Here is a 25,713-nt window from a genome sequence, read left to right as displayed (position 1 = left end):
TGCTGCCTGTTTAGCTTTGTGTTTGGACATCAGTAAGCATCAATGGGAAGGCAGGTCTGTCTTCCTATGTGACCTATGAATACAGTCTTATGAGCACCAAAAAAAGTAACTTTAGGAGGAGTTGCAAACTAGTAAAAACTTCTCATTTTTTGAACTTGACTTGATGATGAAGTCTGGCTTTGAATTTTGGTGTAATAAGGTTAGAGTACTAGTAGTTTTTTTTACCTGGCTGATAATTTTTATTAACTTTTAGGCTGTTAAATCTGTTGTGCATACTACCTAACTCTCTTAGGTAATTTTAGATAATAAGGCTTACAGTCCTTTATCTTAAATAACTAAAAGCTTATACTACCACAACCTCTCATAAGCAGTTTATTTATGGTATTTTTTGTTATGTATTTTAAAACAACGAAAGTCTCTGTGTGTATTGCATGCAGCCTACAGATTTTCCCTGATAAGGAAATAAGTGCAAAAACATAATTGCCAAAAAAAGTCTGGCTTTAAGTTAGAAACTGTGTTCAAGTTATTTTAACATTGCTGAAGATAGAGATTTCACGAGCATTACAGTGTTGCGAGGACATTTGTTGTCGACGGAAGGAAGACACAGACGCTCAATATGAGTGATCAGTGAACTTCGATTTATTGGATAGCTCAGTTGTCTTTTATCTAATTCAATATAATTAGCTCATACATATTGCAAAAGCTAAGCTCATGATTGGTTAGTGCATTTCTCTATTTTATCAGCTAGTTTCTCACTCCCATCAACCGAAATAACACAGTTAGTGCTTTCCCAAACCTCCAACGGATATCGTGTCCTTGTGCCTGATTAGCTCCCAGACGTTACGTACTTTCTCAGACTCATATGAGCTGCATTCGATACTTTCTTAACTCACGACCTCCTAGCTGCTCAACATTCACATGACCTACTTCACTTAACCATTCCTCCACAATTCCCCCGTTTTTAATTTGGGCTACAACTGCCTTTTCAGTGAGTTGTTCAAGCTTCCTAGATAAGCAGTTAAAGACCACCTGCGCAGCAATTATAATCAACATAATTATAAGCAAAAGGCGAAGTCCCTCTTTGATTAAGTAAAAAACCCATCCCCCTGCATTTCCAAAGACAGATTTAAGCCAATCATCAAACCAATTATTCTGTATCGTAATTTTTTGTGTATGATCCCTTAGCTATTTCAATTGATTGTGAATTGATTGACCATGATCAGAGAGATTAAAGCAACACATTCCTTCTACATCTTCACATCCATGTCCTTGCGCTAAAAGCAAAAATCAATTGCAGCCCTATTTTGTAACACAGCATGCCTAAGACTATCCATATCTTGTGCCATTTCGGTAATAATCTCAGTTGTTACATTTGATTGTTTAACAGCCCAACAAGCAAGCTTATTAATGCTAGTCAAAGCATGTGCAGTTCCTACAGTCAGAAAAAGATCCATTAAGCAGAGTAATACTGGCAGAATATGGTGCTAACATTTCGCTCAGTTCCTTTGGATCCCCTATTGGGACCCCAAACAAGCATGTTCTGAAAGGATACATAACATAACACAACTATACAACTTAACCCTAATAACACTACAATTACTGTAAGCACTTAATGGTAACACAATTAATAGTAAGTAACACAACTTAATAGTAACACACTTAAACCTAATCACTTGATGGTGATCGAAGGCTGTTCTTGACAGTTGTCGAGGTGTCACAACCCACGTCATTGTCAGAATAATTATCAGGAACCTCTTCCTGGTCATCTTCGGCGTGTGCAGATTCTAAAGCTGCTTCAGTCCACTTTGCAGTGATCCCCTGGGTACCTGTTTCCGGCACCATTTCAAAATCTCTATAACATTTTATAGCATTTTTGCAAGTAACCCTTTAACCACATTTATCACAGTACTACATGCAATGATGATTGACACCACAGCGAACAGAATCTTTAATCCCCCTTTGACTAATCCCAGTAACCATCTATGCATTGTTTCAAACAAATCAGTGAACCATTGATTGAAAGGATTGATACCATATTGACTCTTTCTCATGTGCTCTTTCAAGAAAGTAATGGATTTGTGAATTGACTCATTATGATCAAAAAGTTTTAAACAGTACGTTCCCTTAAGTTTCTCCAAGTGGCTACTTCACACAATGACTCCATACTTGTGAAACATGATTTTGCTCGACCAGTACTAATTTCCTATGATTTCAGCCTGTACTATGGCAATAAATGGGCTCTCACTAACACAGTACACAGCACACTTGCACACCCAGAGCACAATTGTACACTCAGAGCACAATTGTACACTCAGAGGCCTCTGGCACATCTCACTCTCAATCATACCACAACCGCAATCATACCACAAGAATATAATTTAGAATGATAAGCAAACAACACGTGCGGCCAATATAATTTAGAATCATAACCAAACAAACAAGTATTGTCTCTCATTGTGTTCCTCCTGAAGTGACTTGCAACACTTTGTTTTAAAACTTTACCCTTACACAAATACTTTCAACACAAAATACCTGGACATTTAAGAATAACACATACAATTATTAACACTCCAGTTAGTATCCCTTTTGCATTGCAAGGTAAACCTCTTATAAAAAGAATGCCAGAGAGAAGCAGCACAGCCGCCGCTGCTTCCGTGGTTACGTCAGACAGGCTGCAGGGTCCTGATGTCCGTCCCTCTGCTCTGTGCCGACTCGCCTCACGGTGAGGGTCGGCTGCTGTTCGATTCTGCGGACTGAGGGGGGGGGAGGCTCCCATTGCCCCATAGCCCCCTGAGGCAGCGTTACTGTTCTCACTGAAGGCGGCAGTGGGCAATGCCCAGCTCCAGCACTTCCCGGCAATCCCAGTCGCTCTGTAGCGGTAGCAGCAACTCTCTGCTCAGCCTGATGTATAACTAAGGCATTAGTGACTGCTTTCCAAAGCTTCAATAACTTTTCAGCAGCCTTATTTTCATCAATAACTTCATCAAACAATTTGTCCCCAAATTTACGCCACACTGTTTGTTCAAAAACTGTATCAGGATTGATAGAACAACCCAGCGCTACTCCATATGCTAATAATCCTGGTAAATCCTTTTTGCAGTCTATAAGCTGCGCGCTCCACTTTTCTAAAAAGCATTTGAGCAAATCATATGCCGCTTGTCTCTCCATACCTTTATATACGTCGGTACCGTTGCAGCCTTTGCAAAGACCTCGGCGGTGCTTTCCGGCGGGACCCTCTATAGGCTCATCCCGGGTGCGAGGACTCCTTTCCAAGCTGCGGGTGCGGGGGTTCCAAGTTTTCATCCCTTTCACCTTTCAGACCTCGGGTGCGGGGATTCAGCAATTTTTCATCCTTTTCACCTCCTGAGCTGCGTTGCAGGACCGGTTCCCATATTCCGTCCAACCGTGGCTCGCAGGTTCAACTCCAGCGGAGTCCCTGTTCCCGTTCAGATTTGTCCCTGTTTGGGCGCCATTTGTTGCGAGGACATTTGTTGTCGACGGAAGGAAGACACAGACGCTCAATATGAGTGATCAGTGAACTTCGATTTATTGGATAGCTCAGTCGTCTTTTATCTAATCCAATATAATTAGCTCATACATATTGCAAAAGCTAAGCTCATGATTGGTTAGTGCATTTCTCTATTTTATCAGCTAGTTTCTCACTCCCATCAACCGAAATAACACAGTTAGTGCTTTCCCAAACCTCCAACGGATATCGTGTCCTTGTGCCTGATTAGCTCCCAGACGTTACGTACTTTCTCAGACTCATATGAGCTGCGTTCGATACTTTCTTAACTCACGACCTCCTAGCTGCTCAACATTCACATGACCTACTTCACTTAACCATTCCTCCACATTACAGAACTAGAAAAACTGCAGTACTCCTGTTTAATACATTAGTTTAATCTGCTGCCTCAAAATGAAGAGGCTAAAATTTAAAATCCTTACGCATTTCAGTGGAAATGTTATCTCCATAATACACTTAGCTTGTGCACTCCATGAAGTGGATGCTGCTTCTTCAGAAGATATTTATATAATATAAATAGATGCCGAAATCACTTCATGCTACGTCTTATTTTTAAAATGCTTATTTCCAGCTTAGATGAAGGCAAAAAGATGGGAAGAGACTGCTAGGAAGCTCCTTCAGTGTGATATATATACTAAAACTCTACTTTTCATTTAAAGAAATCTGGCTTCAATCAGATACAAGTCTTCCTAATTAGGATGCAGGTATTAACTTCCTACAACTTTGTTTTTGCATAGGTGCCGTTCGAATGCACAATGGTAGTCTCCAGCACCTCGTGTGGCTTTGTTTGCAGTGGACCTTGATGTCAGCATTACCCCCAGTGCGCAGATGGCTAAAACAAATTTTTCACTTGCCCCAAGAAACATCAAGACTAGAGACAGATGCTCCTGAATCCATTTGCCTGTTAGACCTTGAAGTAAGTAAATTTTCCCAGTTCTTAGATGTACTATGCAGTTTAAGAGTTTCTGTTATTTAATACCTTTTATCTTTTAATTTTACAAAAATAGGTATTTTTGCTTGGAGTGGTATTCACTAGCAACTTACAATTGCAAGAGAAGTTTAACGCTCGCTACAGTGCACATCAGCCTCAGTTCTTGCCATTGCCAGTGTGCAAACAGCTCTATACTGAAAAGCAAAGAGCCTGGTGGGATGCTGTTCGTACTCTTACGCAGAGAAAAACAATGTAAGGCTTTTTAAGGTTGGAAATATCCAAAACCGGGGTTTTAGTAGCTTCTGCAAGGGTATCATGAATTGATCCCCATAGACTATGTGTAAAATTAAATTCATTTTTCTTGATGTATTTTGGACGTTGAAGTCTTACTGCTGGAGGGGCTTGAGACACTTAAGAACTTCCTAAAAATGGGGTTTTAATTTCTAATAATGCATTTCTAAGCTAGATGTAGGTTAGGACTAAAACAGAGAAAATAAGGAACACTAATTGTGGAATATTTCTTCTGATATGCAGACCAGGAACAGCAGTAAAACTGAGGCTTGTAGTACAGCATGGAATAAGTACTCTGCGAGCACTGGAGAAACATGGCCTTCAACCTGCCTTAATTATACATTGGGCAAAAACACTGCAAAAAACCGTAAGCTAAGATTATTTTAAAATATGTATAACATGATGTGTTTTTTCTCTTCTTCTGTGAACTAAACAGTAAATAAAATCAGATGAGAGAACTGTGGTTAATTTTATCAGTTAAGTTAGTTGCTCTAGTCACCCTAGTGAGTTCTCTCTCCCTCAGTACTCTCTTAATGCTACTTTTAACTGTAGTGCTATTTTCTACCAGTATGTTGCTTTACATAGTTCTGTGGAGAGGTCCCCTGAAGTTTATCACAAGTATTAGAGAAGATAATTAGTATCTTACTGGTTCAGAGAACAATATGTATGAATAGCATTGGGTTTGAATTTGTTGAGGTGACCTGCCTTTATTCCCTGTTCTTCAACAGGGCATTAGCCTTAACTCCTTTTATGACCAAAAGGAGTACATTGGACGAAGTGTTTACTACTGGAAGAGAGTCTTGCTTATGCTGGAAACAGTCAAAAAGAAGAGAAGTATTCCTGAACCTACTGAACCTCTCTTCAAACATTTCCGTAGCATTGACATTCAGGTACAGATTGATTAATCTAAAATTGAAGTAAGAGGGGTTATATCACAAAAATCTTAATGTATATCTATGTATAAGTGTGTATATGTACGTTGGTTGGGGTTTTCTTGCCTTCTATAGCTCTATGGTGTTATTAACAGTGATACTTGGTAGTAAGTGCATGTCTGATAAAGGCAGGGGAATCTTTCCTTAAAACTTTATTTCTAGTTTTAAAACTATTTGATTGGAAGCCTCTTGAACTCCCTTAGTACCAACTTCCTTTTAAAAGTGTTTTCCTTGTATTACAGGAATAAAAAATTAGTAATATCGTTAACCTCCACGTGCCCGATTATTTAGTGGATGTTCACATGCACTTTCTGTTCCAAGTATTGAGTTAGGTATGACTCATGTTTTGCTTTGTAGGTCTCGCAGGTTACAGTCTATGAAGAAGAGGCACGTATAGCATTTGCAACGTTGGATGCAGTTGATGGCAGAACTGATGATGCTTTGTTAGCATTTGAAGCTATTAAGAATCCAGTTTCATACTGGAATCTTGCTATAGTAAGTTCATAAACTTCATTACCTGCAAATGCTTTTTCTTCACTTGCAATCTGGCTGATTCTAATTAACATGCATACTCTTAGATCTTCCAAAGAAAGGCAGAGGAGATTGAGAATGGTGCCATGTTGCCAGAAGAACAAGAAGAACACAAAGCTTATCTTCTTAAAAGCAAGCGTTATCTAATGAAGATCTTAGATGAAAGCTCCTCAGATATGTCAGTAGCTGAGAAAGTAAGTACTTCTTGCCTAAAAGCTTGTTCTGAGAGATGCATTGGTTTATCTTACTATTTTAAAATGAAACCATTTGCCTTCAAGTCAGATTTTTTAGACCAGATTTTACGTAAAGGCAAGTTAAACTTACTTTTTCTCATGTGACAAATAACCCGCATAACACTAGTGGGCTAGCAGATTCTGGCAAACTTCTGTAAGATACCAGATCATGCAGTACTCTGTGGTTGACAGCTTCTTTGCCAACAAATAGCTTTTGCCTGTTATTTTCTTGCAGAGGTTAATAGTTTCCAAATAAAATCAAAGCTTGTGTGAATTGTTCTGCTATATTAACTTTAATAGATTTAGAGCTTTGCTGAGAAAACAGTGTTTCTGTAATGAAAACCTTGTGAATTGTTCAACCAGAGATCAAAACGTAGTCTCCTCCTCTGAGGAAGAATGCAATCATGGTTTGCATTTCAAATAACTTTCTAGCTGCCGGTATCTGTTGAAACCGTGAGGGAAATGTTGGATGCAGTGACTCAGGAACTCGGAGAGAATGATGAAGAGGGAAGTCTTGCCTTCGGAAATGATCTGTCACCAGCTATAGAATCAGAAGTGAAACATTCCACTCCATTGTCTGATAAGTTCTCTGTCTCACCGACTAAGAGCTACAAGGTACATTAGCCAGATACTATTTTAGGGAAGTGTTAGATTTGAATAAAAATTCAAAAGGTTAAATGAACTTTTCTTCCACTCCCCAGTTTTCTCCTAAAACTCCCCCTCAGTGGGCAGAAGATCACAGATCTATACTCCAAATGATCTGTCAGCAAGTGGAAGCTTTAAAGGTAAACAACTTTGTTGCCACATTCAATGCAGATCAGCTCATCTTTTTGTTATAGTAAGGACTCAGTGATCCTAGCATGAACTAATGCTTGCTTGCTAGGCCACCACGTAACTCAGTGACAATATCTTCTGTAAACATCTACCTAAAATGAGTGCAAGAGTAAAAACTTGTTGCCTAAAAACCCCGATTTGGGACTCAGTCAGGGGTATGGAGGCAAACCTTCCAAAGACTGTGTGTGCAGAAAGTTCTTCTCTCATCAGCTTGGGTATCATCCAGTTGGTTCTGGGATTTTTGTTTCTGGCTTTAGAAAACACTCCCAGCATATTGTATAGCATAAACAGATCTTGGATTATTCCAGCAGCCACCTCTTGATTTTTTTTTTCAGAACTTGAACATGATTGTAATTAGTGTAGGTATTGCTCCTTATGCTTTCTTCTACAAGTGCCTGTATATGCAGTTACATTCTCTTAATCGAAACATTGTCTTAATAGAATGAGATGCAAAAAATGAAACTCAGTAATTCCAACTCGAATGTGTCATCTCATCGGTGGCCTGGTGAAAGCTATGGAGCAGACTCTATGTCAGATAGCTATCAGAGAGCACAAAATCTTCATGAAGCTCCATTAACAGGTAAGTTGTTGCTGATTTTTTAATTAAACACTTAGCTAAACTGAGGTAGACTTGATAAAATATAGCAGAAATGTTTTAAGGTTCACAACTAAAACTGATCTCTGGGGAAAATCCATTCAAAACAACTGAATCTGGATATAACCTCTTCTGGTGTTCATTTTCAGTTGCTACTACTGGCCCATCCGTTTACTATAGCCAGTCACCTGCCTATAACTCTCAGTACCTTCTCAGAACTGCTGCAACCAATGTAACACCAACAAAGGTAAGGATGAATGTATTCATTCAAGCTGTTCCTACTGGTCTACAGAAAAGAGTGATTCTGATTGTTTTGAATGACTGCTTGTAGTTGAATGTAACTATATTCCATGGATAGCATTTGTTAAAATGGAGGTAGCTGATGATTGATCTTTCTGCTTTTTCTTTAATGTGGGGCTCAGGCAGAGCGGCTGGCAAAACAGGTCTGTAAATGTGCTAATGCGTGTCCCCTGCTGGGTACGTGTGATGGCACTTAAGTTTTTTCCCAAAAGTAATATAGGAAAGGAGCATTTTGCTTATCAAAAAAAATCAAGCCTCAAAAACACCAAAGAGCCCGTTCATCTTTTGCTCCTCTTTAGTGCTTATTTTCAGATGCCATTCAAGATCTAAAATAATCAATTTAAGGTAAGCTCGTAAGTTTAAGTCTAAACTAATTTTAAAATGTGCACTGTTCTTAAGAGTGCATGTCTATGTGGGCTCTAGCATAGTAATACCTTGTTCTCTGTCATCATAACAAAAAAAAGGTGATTGTCACCTGCTATTTCTTTAGGCACCTGTCTATGGCATGAACAGACTTGCACCTCAGCAACATCTATATGCTTATCAACAACCAATTCATACACCACCTCTGCAAAACACCTCTGCGTGTGTGTTTCCCCAAGACCTATATGGCACATCTTTACGTTTTGACGCTCCTGGGATCATTTCTCCTCGTGGAGCTGGTGATTACTACAATTACAGTGTTCCACAGGCAAGCACAAATCCACAGCTCCCCGGACCTGGCTATTTCACAAAGCCTTCAGTTGCACCAGCAACTTTAAAACCTGCCGAATCAAAACCGATAGAATTTCCAAAATCTAAATTTGGACAGCCCGGAACAGCAGAAGGGTCAAAACCACGTCTGCCAACACCAGCACAGTCAAGTCAACCAACAACTTTTAAATTCAACACTAACTTCAAGTCTAATGATGGAGACTTTACCTTTTCTTCTCCTCAAGCTGCTGCACAGCCTGCTAATGCAGGATTTAACAGCAGTGAAAGCCTTTTAGGTCTTCTGACATCTGATAAACCTTCACAAGATGATAGATACGCCGAGCAAAAAGCAGTTAACCCCACAGCTAGTCAAAGAAACTCATTCAATTTTGGCAATAAACATATTTCAGGCATCCCTTTTACAGAAGGCATGGCACAGAATGCACATAAAAACTTAGCTTTTGAGAAGAGTGAAATGTTTAATTTCCAAGAACAAAACAAGTCTTTATTTATGACTCCAACTTCTGATTTGGCCAATAGAAGTCATGAAACGGAGGGAGATGAAAATGACGATGGCCCTCATTTTGATCCAGTGGTGCCCCTCCCTGACAAGATCGAAGTAAAGACCGGAGAAGAAGATGAAGAACAATTCTTCTGTAACAGAGCCAAACTGTTTCGTTTTGATGCAGAATCTAAGGAATGGAAAGAAAGGGGTATTGGAAATGTGAAAATACTGAAGCATAAAGTTTCTGGCAAATTCCGTCTCTTAATGAGACGGGACCAAGTACTGAAAATCTGTGCAAATCACTACATAAATACCGATATGAAGTTAACTCCAAATGCTGGATCAGATAGGTCATTTGTATGGCACGCTTTGGATTATGCAGACGAGTTGCCAAAACCAGAGCAGCTTGCAATTCGGTTTAAAACACCAGAGGAAGCAATGCTTTTCAAAAACAAGTTTGAAGAGGCTCAGAACATTTTAAGAACCTTAGGATCAAATGTTGACACACCTGTGACTCAGAGTAGTGGGACTGCAAAAGAAATGACAAGTCAGGATATCAAGAAATCTAACGGCTCGACCTCAGGGACCCTGAATTCTGTATTTCAATTCCCAAAAGATGGAGTGACCAGTGAATCTGGTAACAAAGTCAGTCTTCCTGACTTGTCATTCAGAAAGGAAGCTCAGCAAACGTTTTCTTCTGCTGGATTTGGACAGTCACCCTTGAAGAAGGCTCAATGGGAATGTAAGGTATGTTTAGTTCCAAATGACACAACTGCAAAGAATTGTGTATCGTGCCAAAGCCCAAATGCAGATACGTGGCAAGCACATGGCACCCCATCAACTGAATCTACTCCAAATTTCAAAGCCAGTGGTAACACTGCGCAGGACAAATTTGGTTCTGCCTTTGCTAAAAAAGAAGGTAAGTGGGACAGCAGCATGCGTTCAGTGAGAAATGAACCTGTTGCCTCCCAGAATCCAAGCAAAATGAATACAGAAGTATCTTCTCAAATTTCTTTTAAATTTGAGTTAGATGCTCCAAAGACTACTCAAAATGACTTAGGAACTGCTTTTTCTAAAAAAGAAGGTCATTTTGGACTAGGCCTACAGAGCACTCCCATTGAAGCCAATGATGAAAACTCTCATTCTGGCCAGAATCCTAAATCACAAAGTCAACCAAACGTGCCTGTGCCTCCTGTTCAGGCACTTCCAGCTCCCAGCCTCAGTTCTGGTGCTGATGCAACTAAGCCACAGAAGAATACGTTTGCTGAGCTTTTTGCTAAAAAGGAAGGCCAGTGGGATTGTAATACTTGTCTTGTAAGGAATGAAGGTTCTTCACCAGCCTGTGTAGCTTGTCAAACACCAAATCCATCTGCTAAGTCTGTTAGTGATGCTTCATCAGCATCTACTTCTGATTTGAAAAGTAAACTATCTGAACCTGCCAAAGGACAAATAGGAACAGGTTTTAAGTGTGATTTCTTAGGAAAGGGCTTTAAGTTTGGTCATGCTGAGCAAGGCAAGACACCAGCATTTACGTTTCAAATTCCTGCTGATTCTGAAGCAAAGTCTGCAAAGGAAGGATTTAACTTTTCAATGTCAGTGCCATCAAGTGGATTTAAATTTGGCATACAGGAACCTAGCAAAAATGCCACTAAGAAAGATGATCCATCCAAAGAGTGTGCAGCTGGCTTCTTAACAAATGTTGATGAAAAAGACAAAAAGGAACTGCCTTCAGATAGTGGAATTTCCCTCCAATCTCAAGAAACTGCAAGCAAGGAGAAAGTTGAGTTTGTTTTTGGCCAAAATAGCAGCACTTTTGCAGAGCTTGCAAAAAGTACTGCTGGGGAAGGCTTTCAATTTGGCAAAAAGGACCCTAACTTCAAAGGCTTCTCAGGTGCAGGTGAAAAGCTGTTTTCTTCGCAGCTTTCTAAAGCGGATCACAAAGCCAGCACCTCTGCTGATCTTGGTGAGAAAGATGATGATGTGTATAAGACTGAGGATAGCGATGATATCCATTTTGATCCTATAGTTCAGATGCCTGAAAAAGTAGAACCGTTCACAGGAGAGGAAGATGAGAAAGTGCTATACTCACAAAGAGTGAAGCTGTTCAGGTTTGATGCAGAAACAAGCCAGTGGAAAGAACGTGGGGTGGGCAACCTGAAGATTCTTAAAAACGAGGTTAATGGCAAAGTAAGAATATTAATGCGACGTGAGCAAGTACTGAAGGTGTGTGCAAATCACTGGATAACAACAACAATGAACTTGAAACAGCTCTCTGGCTCTGACAAAGCATGGATGTGGATGGCCAGCGACTTCTCTGATGGTGATGCGAAGCTGGAACAGCTGGCAGCAAAATTCAAAACACCAGAGCAGGCTGAGGAATTCAAACAGAAGTTTGAAGAATGTCAGAGGCTACTACTAGATATACCACTACAGACACCCCACAAACTTGTCGATACAGGTAGGACAGCTCAACTTATACAGAAAGCAGAAGAAATGAAGAGTGGCTTAAAGGATCTCAAAACATTTCTGACAGATGACAAAACTAAACTGACAGAGGAGGAAAATGTCAACTCTGCTTCTGTCAGCAGTACTTCCGATTTGGTTGTAAAGCCCCAAGCTGAAAGTACCGGGCCTGCTCTGGAATGGGACAACTGTGATTTGCGTGAGGAAACATTGGATGACAGCGTAAGCAGCTCCGTGTATGCATCACCTCTTGCAAGTAGCCCTGTACGGAAAAATCTATTTAGATTTGGGGAGTCTACTACAGGCTTTAATTTCAGCTTTAAATCTGCCTTGAGCCCATCCAAATCTCCTTCCAAGCAAAACCAGAGTAGAACGTCTGTAGGCACAGATGAAGATTCTGATGTTACTCAAGACGAGGAGAGAGATGGGCAGTACTTTGAACCTGTGGTACCTCTGCCTGACCTCGTGGAGGTGACCAGTGGTGAGGAAAACGAGCAAGTTGTCTTCAGTCACAGAGCTAAACTCTACAGATATGACAAAGACACTAATCAGTGGAAAGAGAGAGGTATTGGGGAGATCAAGATACTGCAGAACTATGACGACAAACAAGTGCGTATAGTAATGAGAAGGGACCAGGTACTAAAACTCTGCGCCAATCACAGAATAACACCAGATATGAATATGCAACAAATGAAAGGAACTGATAGAGTGTGGGTGTGGACCGCGTGTGACTTTGCAGATGGAGAACGGAAAGTTGAGCTTCTAGCTGTGCGATTCAAACAGCAAGATGTGGCAGACTCTTTCAAGCAGATTTTTGATGAGGCAAAGAATGCCCAGGAGAAAGGAACACTGATAATACCCATTTCCTCTCGTGCCAATACACCAAAAGAATCTCCGTGTGGTAAAAATGCTGTAGCTGTACTGGAAGAAACTACTAAAGAAAGAACCGACCTCAGCCATGGCGATGATACTTCCGATACAACTGTAGAGGCCTCAGAGGTGTCGAGCACATCTGAAACGCCAACAAAAGCAGTGGTTTCTCCTCCAAAGTTTGTATTTGGATCTGAATCTGTCAAAAGCATTTTCAGTAATGAAAAGTCAAAGACATTCACATTTGGAAATACTTCGGCAACTGGCTCTCTCTTTGGGTTCAGCTTTACTCCTCCAAGAAAAGGCGAAAGCAGTATTCCAGCATCGCAAAAGGAAGCAGCTGGACCAAGAAGCTCCAGTGCACTGCAGAAGCCTCGAGACGGCAAGGCAGACAACTTGGCTACTTCAGCACATGATGGGCCTGCCAACTTCTCATTTAGAATTCTGGAAAAAGGTGAGTATCCTTTGAACTAATATTTTTTTTTCAGCTATGCAACTTATTAAGCAGTTATCTCCTAATGCTACTCACACAACTTTTTTGTCCCAATAATACACCTCTCTTTCTTTCCAGCATACTTTCTCTCCCCTTCTTTTGAGGAGGGGGCAGTGAGGGAGGGGTTGTGATGGGTTAGCTTCCTACCATTCCAAGACTGTTTAACCAGATGATAGTATATAATTTGCATTCTAGTCTCAGACTTACGAAGACAAACTGTTTCTTAACTAAAGTATAATAAAGTGTGGTGGCAGAGATGTTAGCCGTGGTTTATTCAGGTAAGTAGGGTAAGCTAGTATAGCATTAAACATGAATTTTCCTACTGTGACACGTAGCTAGTACAGAATGCTTCCAAAGCTTAGATAAGTGTTCCCCTCTCCCCCTTTATAAGTACAGTTAAACACTTATATCCAAACAATTTATTTTTTAGGATTTAATTTTAGCCTTTTTAAATCTAATCCAATGGCCTTTTGGACAAGCACACCTTCTTTGCAACCTGACGGTAAAGGTATTTACATGCTGCACTAAATGTGTGATAAAAACACTTTAGCAGGCATGGACAGTAACCCAACTGTAGCACAGCAGTTGGCTTAGTAATCCTTACAATTAGCATGCATGCTGGAAGAGAGTACTTAAAATTCTGTGTCTGACTACTTCATTTGTCAGGTAAGAGAATGCCTTTGATGTGTGAGCACGATGGATGGTCCTTTTCATGCTTTTGGCATGTTTGTTTGTCTTACTTTTCCAGGGTGTTCAGAAACCTGCCTTGCACTTCTTCACAGTTTTACTGAACACACACATATCACATCTATAAAATTCTCTTTTACTAAAGGAATTATATTCTCTTTTTGTTATTTTTAAAGTGTGATTCTCTTCCTACCTGAGGTCTTCCATTTCAGTGAAATATGCTTGAAGATTTCTAGACATGTTAACCAGTAAAACTTTAAATATATTAAAGCTCTGTGCTGGAAATGCTTAATTCATTTTCCTTATTATCAATGTTAACTTCTGCAATCTTAAAAACAAGGCGTAGGCAGAGATGAGAGAGCCAAATTTGGCTACTGTTTACATGCACGTGCTTCATGTATAATATGAAGTCCACCTTAGTTAGCCAAACAGCTTTTGCTGATGTAACCACCTTGTTTACATCCAGAACCCTTAACCAAAATTACACCTTACAGCTTGGTTGTGTCATCATAAGATGTTAAAAACAGTACTTCTTGTAAGTTATGCTTGCTGGAAGCATACTCAAGCTAATGCAGTTATGCAAGGGCAGTTTAATTTGTATTTCCATTGGGAGAAGGGAAGGTGTTTTTAAAGAATTGAAATAAAAAATCATATGCTTTTCTGGTACTTCAGACAGTTCATTTCTGCTTTCCTGATAACTAGGATAGGGTTATATTACCTTCAGTGTAGCTTTTGGTTTTGTTTTGAGCTCTGACTGGCTTAATAGCAAATGACTTCAAGAAGTCCTGTCTGAATTAGTTTTTCACGTCTACATAAATATAATTTGAGAGCTTCTCATGGGGAACATCTTCCCAGGGAATGGTTTCTGAGTTTTGCTAGGGCAAGGTTCAAAAGAAATTGAACCTCATAAGTCATTTTCCATTGAGGTGCAAAACAACTATTTTTTTCTTTTCTTCAGCTCTTTTCATGAGCTTTTCTCAAGTATTTTAACAATTTTAATTCATAGTTACATCAATTGCATGTGTTAAGTTTTAAACTTCAGTGTTTTTATATTTAGCAGGTACTCACTGGTATGTTTGGGGGGGATAAAACAAAATTACTGTGACTAGCTGGATATTTATGTCTACGTGATCTTTATATCCAAGCTGAAATAAAAGCAAAAATATAATACATCAGTGAAACTGCTTGCAACTGTTGTGCGTGGTATTGCTCTTTATTCTGTTCCTTCCATATGCTAACAATTGTGTGGATTTTTTTCTCTGAGTAGAAAGTGGTATTGTCCCAAAATCAACAGCCTTTTAAGAATATACTGTACACGTGCATGGCACTGTTTTCATTGCAGCCTGTGAAGATACATTTAATCTGTTTACAGCATTTTTAAATAAGCAAAGTTAACTTGTGGAGAGGCTGAGTAGAAACTGATTTAAGTGATCCCATGAACATCTCGCTCATTCTTCATATTCTGAAGTCAAATGCATGTTGTAATCCTTTCTGTTGCTGAAGTGTTTTGTCACTTCAAGTGGATGCTTGAATTGCTGGGATTTTAATCAGTGTTTGATCAGTGTGTGAAGAACTTTACCTGGGTATTGATCTGAACTGACTTCTTGACATTTGTTTTATTCAGTTTTTAGATTTACTCAACCAAAGTGAGGCACTTGCTTAACTAATCTGAATGAATAAAGCATGGGCTAGCAGGCAGCATATGTGCCTACCTTAGTAACACAGTACTTGATAATACCACTAACCCTTAAATTGGCTAGGGCTAGTGAGTTGGTTTTTTTTGTTTTGTTTTGTTTTGTTTTTTTTTTGCATGAGGTTTGGAGAAAATATGAAATCATATGTAACTTAATCGTGATAGGAACCTAGAAATTTGTTGCTCAAAAATTTTATCCTGCTGCATTTACCTTATACAGGCTCAGAAGAGCTATTGAGATCTAAAAAAATGACCTAAAAGGATGCCTTTATAAGCCTGCTGGCTATGGGTTTGAGCTACTCTTTGCTATATTAGGAACCTGAAGTGATTTACTCCCTTTGATTAGAAATTAATCAGCTGGGACAAATGTGAAGCACACAACACTGCAAAAGCACTTATAATTGAACTGGGGCTTAGAACTTCGAAATGCTGCTTTTATTTTAGTACCACTTAGGTTCCTTTATTCTGCTGGAAGATACAAATGGGAAAGCTACTTTTAAAAGCAGCTTTATTTTAATATGTCAGTTGTGCCAGAGTATCAAGGGGCATGTCTATGAACACTAAATTTATCATCTCTCCATGTCATCTTTTGCAGAAATGAATGTCAAAATGCTTGAGCAGGAAAATCAGTATTCCTCAGGAACTGATTAGTTCCTAGCTGAAGCTTTAGGTTCCAGCTTGACTATGTTGTGCCACAAAGCTGGCAAATACTTTCTTATGAAAAGGACAGTGAGCTTTTGAGAGCCCACTTTAAATTCTGCTGAACATCTTAATGCAGACCTCTACTGCAGTATGTTACCATGTTATCAAGTGGGCTAACTTACTAAAGCAATCAAATAATTCTTGGAAACAGATAATATATGGATATTGATGCGCTTATGGGGTAGTTCTTCTTAATAGTTAACCAATGTGTTTCTCTCAAACCTTTACTTCGTAATTTACCCCTCTAAACAAAAACAAGTGAAAGGAACTCCACATGTGACCCTTAAACTGATACATCCTTCCTCTTTGCTTCCATTCTATTATGCATAAAGATGTGAGATTACTAGCTTTAACCTTTGATTAGCAGTGTTTATTCAGCAAAAGTGGAATAGGCAACTTGATGTTGGAGAGCAGAAGAAGCTGTATAATAAAATCGGAGGTAGTGTTTGTCCTTGCTGGAAAGCTAGTTAAACTTCAGGCTGATAGCAGTATTTTGTTATTCCAGTAACATGAAGCTATAAGATTACTCTTAAAACACTAAAAGTTTCAGTAGCAGCTGCTGTCGTAATAAGTTGAGATTAGTTAGTAAAAAGCTCAAATTTCTCGTAAGTAATTTGACGTAAGTTCTGCTCAGTTGCTATTTAATATTTTCTGGAACTTCAAACACTTAAAGCAATTCAATAGTAGTTGCTGTAGATGGCTTTACATTTTCTTTCTCAGTCCTGCATTTTTCCTCTCTCTCTGTGAATGACACCTATATGGCTCTTTTTCTACCATCTTATTTTGTTTGATGTAAGGACATAAATAATCCTTGTAACATTATAAAAATGCAGGTTTGTTCCTGATCTGAGGCTTGAATTTCAAAGGCAATAAAACAGATTGTAGTTTGGCATGTAGTTTAGAAATTCTTAAGTTGTAGCATGCTTTGTCCTAGCATTCTGTAACTTTAACTGTTGTTTCCTGTGGATGAATTTAAACATGTAGGATCTGAATATGTTTCTAACCACCTAAGAATTAATTCAGCTCTGTAATAATGGCAGTGTCGGACTAATAATGTTGCTGTCTGTTCTAAAATAATTTAGTTTTAATGCTTTGTTCATTTTCTGTACAAAGCTGAGGAGAAGAAGACAGTGCCAGAAGATGATCTTCCATCTGATGACGTTATAATTGTTTACGAGTTAACACCTACCCCTGAGCAGAGAGCTCTCGCTGGCTTTCTTAAACTACCTTCAACATTCTTCTGCTATAAGAATAAGCCTGGATATGTGAGTGAGGAGGATGATGGTAAGGAGTGTCAAAATTGATTTTTGTATTGCCTTTTTGTCAGGAAAGCGTATAATACTATTAGAACCAATAGACACTCTAATACTGGTTTCGAACAGTGGGCAGTAATGTTTGTGTTATCGTCATTTGTGCCAAAGATGTACACTTGGGTCTTCAAGACAGAACAAGGGAGGGCCAGGAATGACAAAAAGGAATTTGCATTGGGGCTATATGGGTGCTCACGCTCATTGCTAATGTAGTCGGTTAGGTAGGACTAAATATTCGAGCAAGAGGCGTATCTATAAGTATTTTTTAGAGTCGAGTGTGAAGCAGCCTTTATCAAAAATGAAAGTGCTCAGGTTCCCTAAATGGTGGACTGGCTTCTCTTTATTCTAAACTAAATTCTTAATAGAGAAACTGAATATTTTACATAAACTCTCATTGTATTTTACATCAACTCTCATTGTAAACTCCTCTTAATTTACTTAGTAGCAATTTGTTAAATTGCAGTTCTGAAGCGTTTCACTCAACAGGAAATAGGAGATGATGAGCAGCCTCCCACAAAGATCCAGGCTTGCTAGATTTTATACAAAAGCTTTTCCATCTCCCTTCCCAATTCTGTTTAGTGGTACTCTTAATAAAATGAACAAGAAATAGATTTTCTGAAAGCATGAAACCTATACCAGACATCTAGACTGAAAAAGAACCAAGTGCACCAAAGCACTCACTTGCAAAATAGGAAGTGAAGGCTTACTTGCTGGTGAGTAAAACTTAATAAACATTAGCAGAAGTTATGTGTGCTCGCTAGGCTTGTGAGTCTGAAGGGCTTAACAGACTTCTCTGTACTTGGAGGATATTTGAGAACTTACATTTGTTTCCTATACTTAAGATGAAGACTATGAAACAGCTGTTAAAAAACTTAATGGAAGACTCTATCCAGAAGGGAAAAGGAAATCACAAGGTCCTGCAAAAGATACGTCTGAAAAGACAACAGGTAACTTTTTTATACTGAGATTTAAGCTCTAAATCTGGAGGACACCAGGGCTCTGAGGTTAATTTGATTTTTCCTGAGATAGTTCTAGGAATACTTGCACTGGAATCAGAAAAGCTGCAGCTTAAAATGCATCTTTAACCACAGTATGTTGAATTGTTAGCAGTTAGTAGTACCTGAATGAAAAGAAAAAAGACTTAGGCCCATTTTTAGAGGGCCTCTAAGCAAGAACATCAAACTGTCTTCTTACCTGGAAACTTCTGTCTTTATTCTGAATACAGACAGCTGAGCTTTGCAAGATGCCTTTGAAAGACCAAAAGAAAAAACAAACAGAAAAAAAAACCTTGTCTGCAGCTGTAAATGCTCATTAATTCTGCAGACTTAAATTATAAGCATGTGAATTAATACTGTTCAATAAGGAAAAAAGTACTTGGTCTCAGTAGTAATAATACAAGTGTAGAAGACATAATGCTGCTGTTTGAAAAGTTCTTGAAGTCTTACGTTGTCCTGTGTATCACGATGTTATTTGATAACATAGTTGCCCCAAATTCTCTCAGTAGTTAGCTGCCTTACCAGCTCTCTTCTACTAATTTTTTTGCAGGAGACATCACAGGCAAAACTGAGTTGAAAACCAAAGGAGAATGTGTTACTGCTCAGGAAAAGAAAACAACTCCTGATGTATGAACTAAGTCTTCATAGAACTTTTTGTCATTGAATTTGTAGAAGTATTTTCACACTCGTGAGACTTGACACTTTTCACTTTGTGAGGAAGAAAACCATATATTGGGGGAAAAGTTATTTGACTCCTCTGACTGTGCCTCAAGTCTTTGACACAGAAACTGAGGTTCAGACCTGAAGTTTGTCAGGGAGAGAAAGGAGGTGCAGCTGTTTTCCTAATATAAACAGCCTTGGCTAGAAATATCCCTGTGAATATGTATGCGGGAATTAATTGATTTCAAAGAAATTGTGTCTTTGCGGAAGCATTCTGTTTCAAAGGTAGTTGGGTCTCTTGTAAAGTTAGTGTCCAATGTGTAGTAAGCCTCAGAAAAAAGAATTAATAAAACTGTCAGAAAGCTTCCAACAACAATTTTTTTCCCTAGCTGTTTACAACTCTTACTTTTTTTTTTTATGCAAATCGAGGTGGCCATCTTTAATTTCATCTCGTGTGGGCCCCTGATTTCTAGTTGTTTCCAGAATGAACCCACCTTAATTTCAGGAGAACTTGTTGCCACCTATGTTGTCTGTAGGAGGCATAGTTGCATAGATGCACAGCTTGTTTCTGTCCAGAGTTTCCAGAAAATATTGGCTGAAAGGAGTAATGAGCAGTTCTGAAGCATTAGAAGCACTGTAGCAAAGTGGGAGTCAGAACTTAATATGGTGCCAATTTCATGGTACCTTCAGTATTGCTGTTGTAGTTTAAGAAACTGATAGCACTGTGGGGGGGGGAGGAGTTCTTTGTTATGACTGTCATTATTGTCCTGAGTTAAAGTGGTTTGAATATTAGGTTCCTTCTTGCTTATTTGCTTATTGCTTTACTCTTTAGTCAACTTCTCAGGATGATGAAGTTACCAGTTCTACCAATTTAGTCCCTGCCATTAAAGAAGTCCCTGCCATTAAAGAAGTCCCAGCTCCATCAGCTGTCCCTGCCATTAAAGAAGTCCCAGCAACATCAGCTGTCCCTGCCATTAAAGAAGTCCCAGCAACATCAGCTGTCCCTGCCATTAAAGTCCCAGCTCCATCAGCTGTCCCAGCCATTAAAGAAGTCCCAGCTCCATCAGCTGTCCCAGCCATTAAAGAAGTCCCAGCTCCATCAGCTGTCCCAGCCATTAAAGAAGTCCCAGCTCCATCAGCTGTCCCAGCCATTAAAGAAGTCCCAGCTCCATCAGCTGTCCCAGCCATTAAAGAAGTCCCAGCTCCATCAGCTGTCCCAGCCATTAAAGAAGTCCCAGCTCCATCAGCTGTCCCAGCCATTAAAGAAGTCCCAGCTCCATCAGCTGTCCCAGCCATTAAAGAAGTCCCAGCTCCATCAGCAGTCCCAGCTCCATCAGCAGTCCCAGCTCCATCAGCTGTCCCAGCCATTAAAGAAGTCCCAGCTCCATCAGCTGTCCCAGCTCCATCAGCTGTCCCAGCTCCATCAGCTGATGTGAAGCCTGTAAACCTGACAAATAAAAAAGAAAGTGAATCAGCTTCTTCAGTGTCATCGCAAGGTAAAGTCAATGGTAGGTATAATGTGTTTTTTTTTTTTTTTTAGGAGCTTAAGTGTGCTTTTCTGTAGAACAGTTCGTCTAATCTAGCTGTTGCATTGGACAGATGTAGTAGCAATATTGAATTTGAAGCATGAGTACTAATCTAGTGAAAACACGAGGGGGACTGCAAGTATCTCAGTGTTTCAAATTCTGATATGGTCAGATAAGACTGCTACAGAGCAATGCTATTGGTTTATTATTAACTGCTATGTGACTACTTATCAAAGTGATAAATCAAAGCAAGTACTTATCAAACTGAACATAACTCAGACTTAATATCTCTTAATTTATGGGAAGGGAAGAGTATTGTAGAGAGTTCTCCCAGTTTATTCTTGTTGACTACATGACATGATAAATGTTTTCCCTAAAGAATTAGAAAAGCATTTGACTTTCCCATCTTGTTTGATAGAAGGCAAAATCATCTCACTTGGATTCAACAGTACCTCAGAATTGTCATTTGCAGATCTGGCTTCCAGAAGCTCTGGAGACTTTGCTTTTGGGTCAAAAGGTGAGTTAAGCCTCTGAGACGGATACTGAACAGGACTTCTGCTTCATACAGAATACCTTTGTGCACCAAGCTTCTGCATATTGTCAAATTACTGTACTTCTCAGCAAAACGTTTAAAGTGCATGTCTCTTAACTGTAGATAAAGATTTCAAATGGGCAAATACTGGAGCAACCGTATTTGGAGCACAGACACCCAGAAAAGGAGATGAAGATGAAGGTGATAGCGGTGATGAAGTCGTACATAATGATGATATCCACTTTGAGCCTATTGTTTCCTTACCAGAGGTAAAGAAACTTCCAGAATATAAAAGAACATTAAGATAAGCATATCTGCTAAAAAAAGGAAATGTATAAAAATGCTTTACTTGACTACTTATGCTTCCTATCTGTTGTGCTTTGGTCCTTTTTTTGTCTGCTGCCTGTGTAGAATCTCCTGCTGTTCTAAATCCTGGTACAACTTCTGCTGGGGGAAGGTATCAGTTGCATCAGTTAATGATACAAAATTTCAGGGTATTATATCTTCACTCAGTGTAGATCATGAAAATTTGTACAAGTAACTTCTAAAAAGTAAAATTGTTTCATTACACCATATTTGAAAAACAAGGTGTGTTGGGAGGGACTTGAACAATTGTCACTGCTAATGCAACTCAGTTAGGATTTTCTATTGATGACTTGTAGTTTCAGTTCTCTGAAAGCCACCCAATTTGAAATTTTTGCTCTAAGATAGGTGAGAGACTTCTAGAATCACTGAACGTTAAAGGTGTGGCACAATTAACTGCACAAGGCTATGGAAACCATTATTTTTAATTTGAAAAGAAATAGTTTTTCAAGAAGTAGAGCCTTAAACTTCAGTAAAGCTTAACTTTAGGTAGTCTTCTGTAACTTTCTGAGGCTTGATGCAGTTCCTTGTTTCTGGATTTGGTATTTAGCCTTAGTGCGTATAACAAGGTGAAAAAAGTTCGAGATGGTTATAGCCTGTCTTTCTGTAAATAATAAAATTTAATTACAGATCAATGTAATTATTAAAGAACACTACCACAGCACAAATAAACAATATGTAGTATCCTTTAATTTGAACAGCTAATCTGATTGTAGTTTGTAATGTGCTTTCCTTCTTTCTTAAAAAAAAAAAATAAATAAAAAAATATTGTGTGCGTTTCCTCATCCGTTTGTCATATTAGGACTCCTGTGGCTTTCTTTCTTGCCTTACTTGTTTTGTTTCGTGTCTCCTTCAGTGTCACTTCTCCCTTCAGAAAAGTTTGTTTGTCACTTATTTCTGCAGTTCTCTCAAGTCTTCCATATCTTTGGAAGATGACTTAACTAAAGGGTGTTAGAGACCAGTAATACGCATATGTAAAGTAACAAGGAGCTACAGCTGTCAGCCCTCAATTTACTATTCACAGTTGATATTTATTCTGTTCAGATGCAAATGTTAAGTTCTTTAACAATCTTGAAAAGGTAATGCCCAGAATGCCAGTAGTACTGTATTCTCACTTCAGTGTGCACATCATTCGGCACATACGAAATTTTCTGGGGGAACATGCCAGAACACTCAATAGCTTTCGTAAAAAAGAAAAATGCACACAAAAAGTAAAGCCTCATGCAGCATGAGGAAGTAGTGTTGCAGTGCTAGAATTCATTTCAAACACTGGGGCTCATTGGGCTCCTAAATTCTGAAAAGCTTGGGCGTTTCATTTATGTCCATGATGAATATCTGTAGAGCTGTCGGCACAAAACCATTCAAGAAAGGAAAACATGAAATAATTTCCCATTGTAATATGTCAGAACCATGATAAGTGTGTAATATGTAATTCTGTTGGTGACAGCAGTTCTGGGAAATCATAGGTACTCTACTGTGCTGTGTTCTAGGTGGAAGTAAAATCAGGAGAAGAAGATGAACTAATTCTTTTCAAAGAGCGAGCCAAACTGTACAGGTGGGACAGAGATGCTACTCAGTGGAAGGAGCGTGGTGTTGGAGAGATAAAGATCCTATTTAATACTCTGAAGACATCTTACAGAGTCTTAATGAGAAGGGAACAAGTTCTTAAAGTGTGTGCAAACCACGTAATCACTAATGAAATGAATTTAGTACCTTCAGATACATCAAACAATGCTTTAATTTGGACAGCCACAGATTATGCAGGTGGGTTGTTTTGGTGTTTTTTCACTTTTTTAAAATATCTTTGTGTGGCTTTTTTTCTGAGGAGACTATACCAAACAAAAGCTACTTGTATCTGACTATTCTGAATTAGAGCTAAAGAAACCTGTTCTTGGATTTGTTTTCAGATGGGGAGCTAAAAGTAGAACGACTTGCAGTCAAGTTTAAAGATCCACAAATAGCTGCTAATTTCAAGAATGTATTTGAAAGCTGCCAAAGAAGCATTTCCAATTTGAAGAACAGACTGCCAGAAGGACTGTCCAAGGACACCAATCCCGTTGTTTATTTTGAAGTTTCTGCTGATGACAAACCTTTAGGACGTGTAACCATGGAGTTGTTTTCAAATATTGTCCCTCGAACAGCTGAAAATTTCAGGGCCCTGTGCACAGGAGAGAAAGGATTTGGATTCAAGAACACCAGATTTCACAGAATAGTTACTGACTTTGTGTGTCAGGTAAGCATAACGTGAAGACTTTTTGAGGGAACGAAACCCATCTGGTCTAACAGTGCCACTACAAAAATCACAGGATAGCACTTGCTCAGTGGCAGCGTGAATCTAGAGTCCAAGATACTCTTACTTGTCCTTTCTCTACAAGGAGACAAGCAATGGTGTAAGCAGCACATGCTGCCCTAAGCTGAATGCTCTTTAACTGTTTGCCAGCTGCCTGATGCTGTTAGTGCTGCCATTTTAGTGTAGAAGAAATAATGGAGATAGAGATTTCTTCTTCCCACAGACAAGGGGCCTGTTGCTGAACAGAAGCAGTAAGTAAAGCTTCCCAAAACGAACATTCAGAGCCATCTCTTTCCACAGAGAGGAGCTACCATATTGCTCACCTGCTAAGAACACTTACTTTCCACCTTTTGATGAACACTTGATATTTCAGATGACCTGCACTGCAAAATCAATATTCCATATATTTTAAATGCTCCAATTTCAGTCTAAAAGGTCTTCTATCTCTTGTATCATGCAGTGGCTTTGTCCTAAAAATACTCAGAGTTCTCAATATCCTCCTGCATTGCTTGTGAATCCCGATGTAGGCAACATTGCTGCTAAACCTTCGCGTGCATTTAGTAGCACTAGCAAGTTCTTCATAATTTCTGAAGGCTTAGGAGATTGGTATCTGCTCACGTATACCTTCCCTTCGTTCCTAAAAGTCTTCCAAATATTCAGTATGAGGTATAATGACTTAAAACAGGTAAGATAAACTGAATTCCTTACATGCTACAATAATGCTTTTGCATAATGCTACATCCCTCAAGGCAGGGCACAATCGTTTCCAAATTCAGAAATGGATAGCAATATACAAATGGCTTGTCATCAGAGTAAAAAACTCTCCAGTCTTGACTGGGTATTAAGTGAATCTGAAGTATGACTATCATTGTTCTTTTCTTTAAACTTTCTGCACAGAAGCTGGAAAGTTCTGATCAGTGGTAACATGACCTTTTCTGGGTGGTCAGTTTCGTGCCTGCAGGGACTAAGTGAGAATAGAGATAATCGTGGTTGCCAGTTGTAAGGGCCGAGTGAAGCAGGAAACAGAAAGTGGGAATGACCAGCTTAGAGTAGTTTCCATGTGGAACAAAGATAAAATGCTGTGTTCAGGATAAATGAGGAACATTCCAGTAATGCTTTGTTACCATGAGCAAATCTGCTGAAGGTGGAAAGCCTTATATCCAAGTAAATATAGTACTTGTGATAACTAAGAATGAGGTTTTACCTGTGTTTTTTGAACAAAAACTCTATTTTGGAAAGAATGTAACTGTGCTATTGGTCGATGTTCTTGAACATCATGATGTTCGTGATGATCTTGTTCTTTGGGACTTGAAAGTAAACGCTGTGCCTTTTTTTTAAGGGAGGTGATATAACTAACCATGATGGAACAGGTGGACGGTCAATTTATGGAGATGCATTTGAAGATGAGAACTTTGAAGTGAAGCACACGGGTCCTGGATTGCTGTCAATGGCAAATAGGGGTCGGGATACAAATAACTCTCAGTTCTTCATAACACTCAAAAAAGTAGAAGCCTTGGACTGTAAACATGTGGTGTTTGGTTTTGTGAAAGATGGAATGGATGTTGTGAAAAAGATCGAATCCTTTGGTTCTCCCAAAGGGTTAGTAAGTGGAAGAGTTGTCATTACAGACTGTGGGCAAATATAGAATTCTGGCTTTTGAGTATACAGATGTTCTAGCAGTATAAATCAGTATTTAGATGTTATTGATTAATTATTTCAACTTCTTTAAAAAGGACACTTCTGATGTATAAATGTAAA

At 39.0% G+C, this 25,713-nt stretch overlaps 1 protein-coding gene and 1 long non-coding RNA gene across 6 annotated transcripts in view; one reads left to right on the top strand and one right to left on the bottom strand.

Moving 5' to 3' along the window:
* Positions 1-25,713, top strand: part of RGPD4 (RANBP2 like and GRIP domain containing 4) — a 48,389-nt gene that overhangs the window by 9,068 nt on the left and 13,608 nt on the right. For 4 of the 5 annotated variants that reach the window (XM_084514795.1, XM_084514794.1, XM_084514798.1 and 1 more), the window contains exons 10-28: positions 4,264-4,442; positions 4,534-4,709; positions 4,992-5,115; positions 5,477-5,638; positions 6,038-6,175; positions 6,259-6,405; positions 6,877-7,059; positions 7,146-7,229; positions 7,720-7,858; positions 8,023-8,120; positions 8,664-13,158; positions 17,393-17,563; positions 18,432-18,536; positions 19,135-19,211; positions 20,077-20,752; positions 21,189-21,287; positions 21,426-21,571; positions 23,156-23,429; positions 23,573-23,898. In XM_084514795.1, coding sequence (XP_084370921.1) covers positions 4,264-4,442; positions 4,534-4,709; positions 4,992-5,115; positions 5,477-5,638; positions 6,038-6,175; positions 6,259-6,405; positions 6,877-7,059; positions 7,146-7,229; positions 7,720-7,858; positions 8,023-8,120; positions 8,664-13,158; positions 17,393-17,563; positions 18,432-18,536; positions 19,135-19,211; positions 20,077-20,752; positions 21,189-21,287; positions 21,426-21,571; positions 23,156-23,429; positions 23,573-23,898 — 7,799 coding nt within the window. The remainder of the gene's footprint in view (positions 1-4,263; positions 4,443-4,533; positions 4,710-4,991; positions 5,116-5,476; positions 5,639-6,037; positions 6,176-6,258; positions 6,406-6,876; positions 7,060-7,145; positions 7,230-7,719; positions 7,859-8,022; positions 8,121-8,663; positions 13,159-17,392; positions 17,564-18,431; positions 18,537-19,134; positions 19,212-20,076; positions 20,753-21,188; positions 21,288-21,425; positions 21,572-23,155; positions 23,430-23,572; positions 23,899-25,713) is intronic. The other variant, XM_084514796.1, reaches the window with a different exon arrangement.
* Positions 618-4,251, bottom strand: LOC311434970. The gene is made up of 2 exons (XR_014691859.1): positions 3,804-4,251; positions 618-923 (listed from the first exon to the last, which is right to left on the bottom strand). It is a non-coding gene; the product is annotated as an uncharacterized lncRNA (long non-coding RNA).

Source organism: Aythya ferina (assembly GCF_964211825.1).
Source record: "Aythya ferina genome assembly, chromosome: 1".
In the NCBI taxonomy this organism is placed as follows: Eukaryota; Metazoa; Chordata; class Aves; order Anseriformes; family Anatidae; genus Aythya; species Aythya ferina.
Note: the sequence above shows the minus strand (reverse complement) of the source record. Positions and strands in the feature narration are given on the sequence as shown.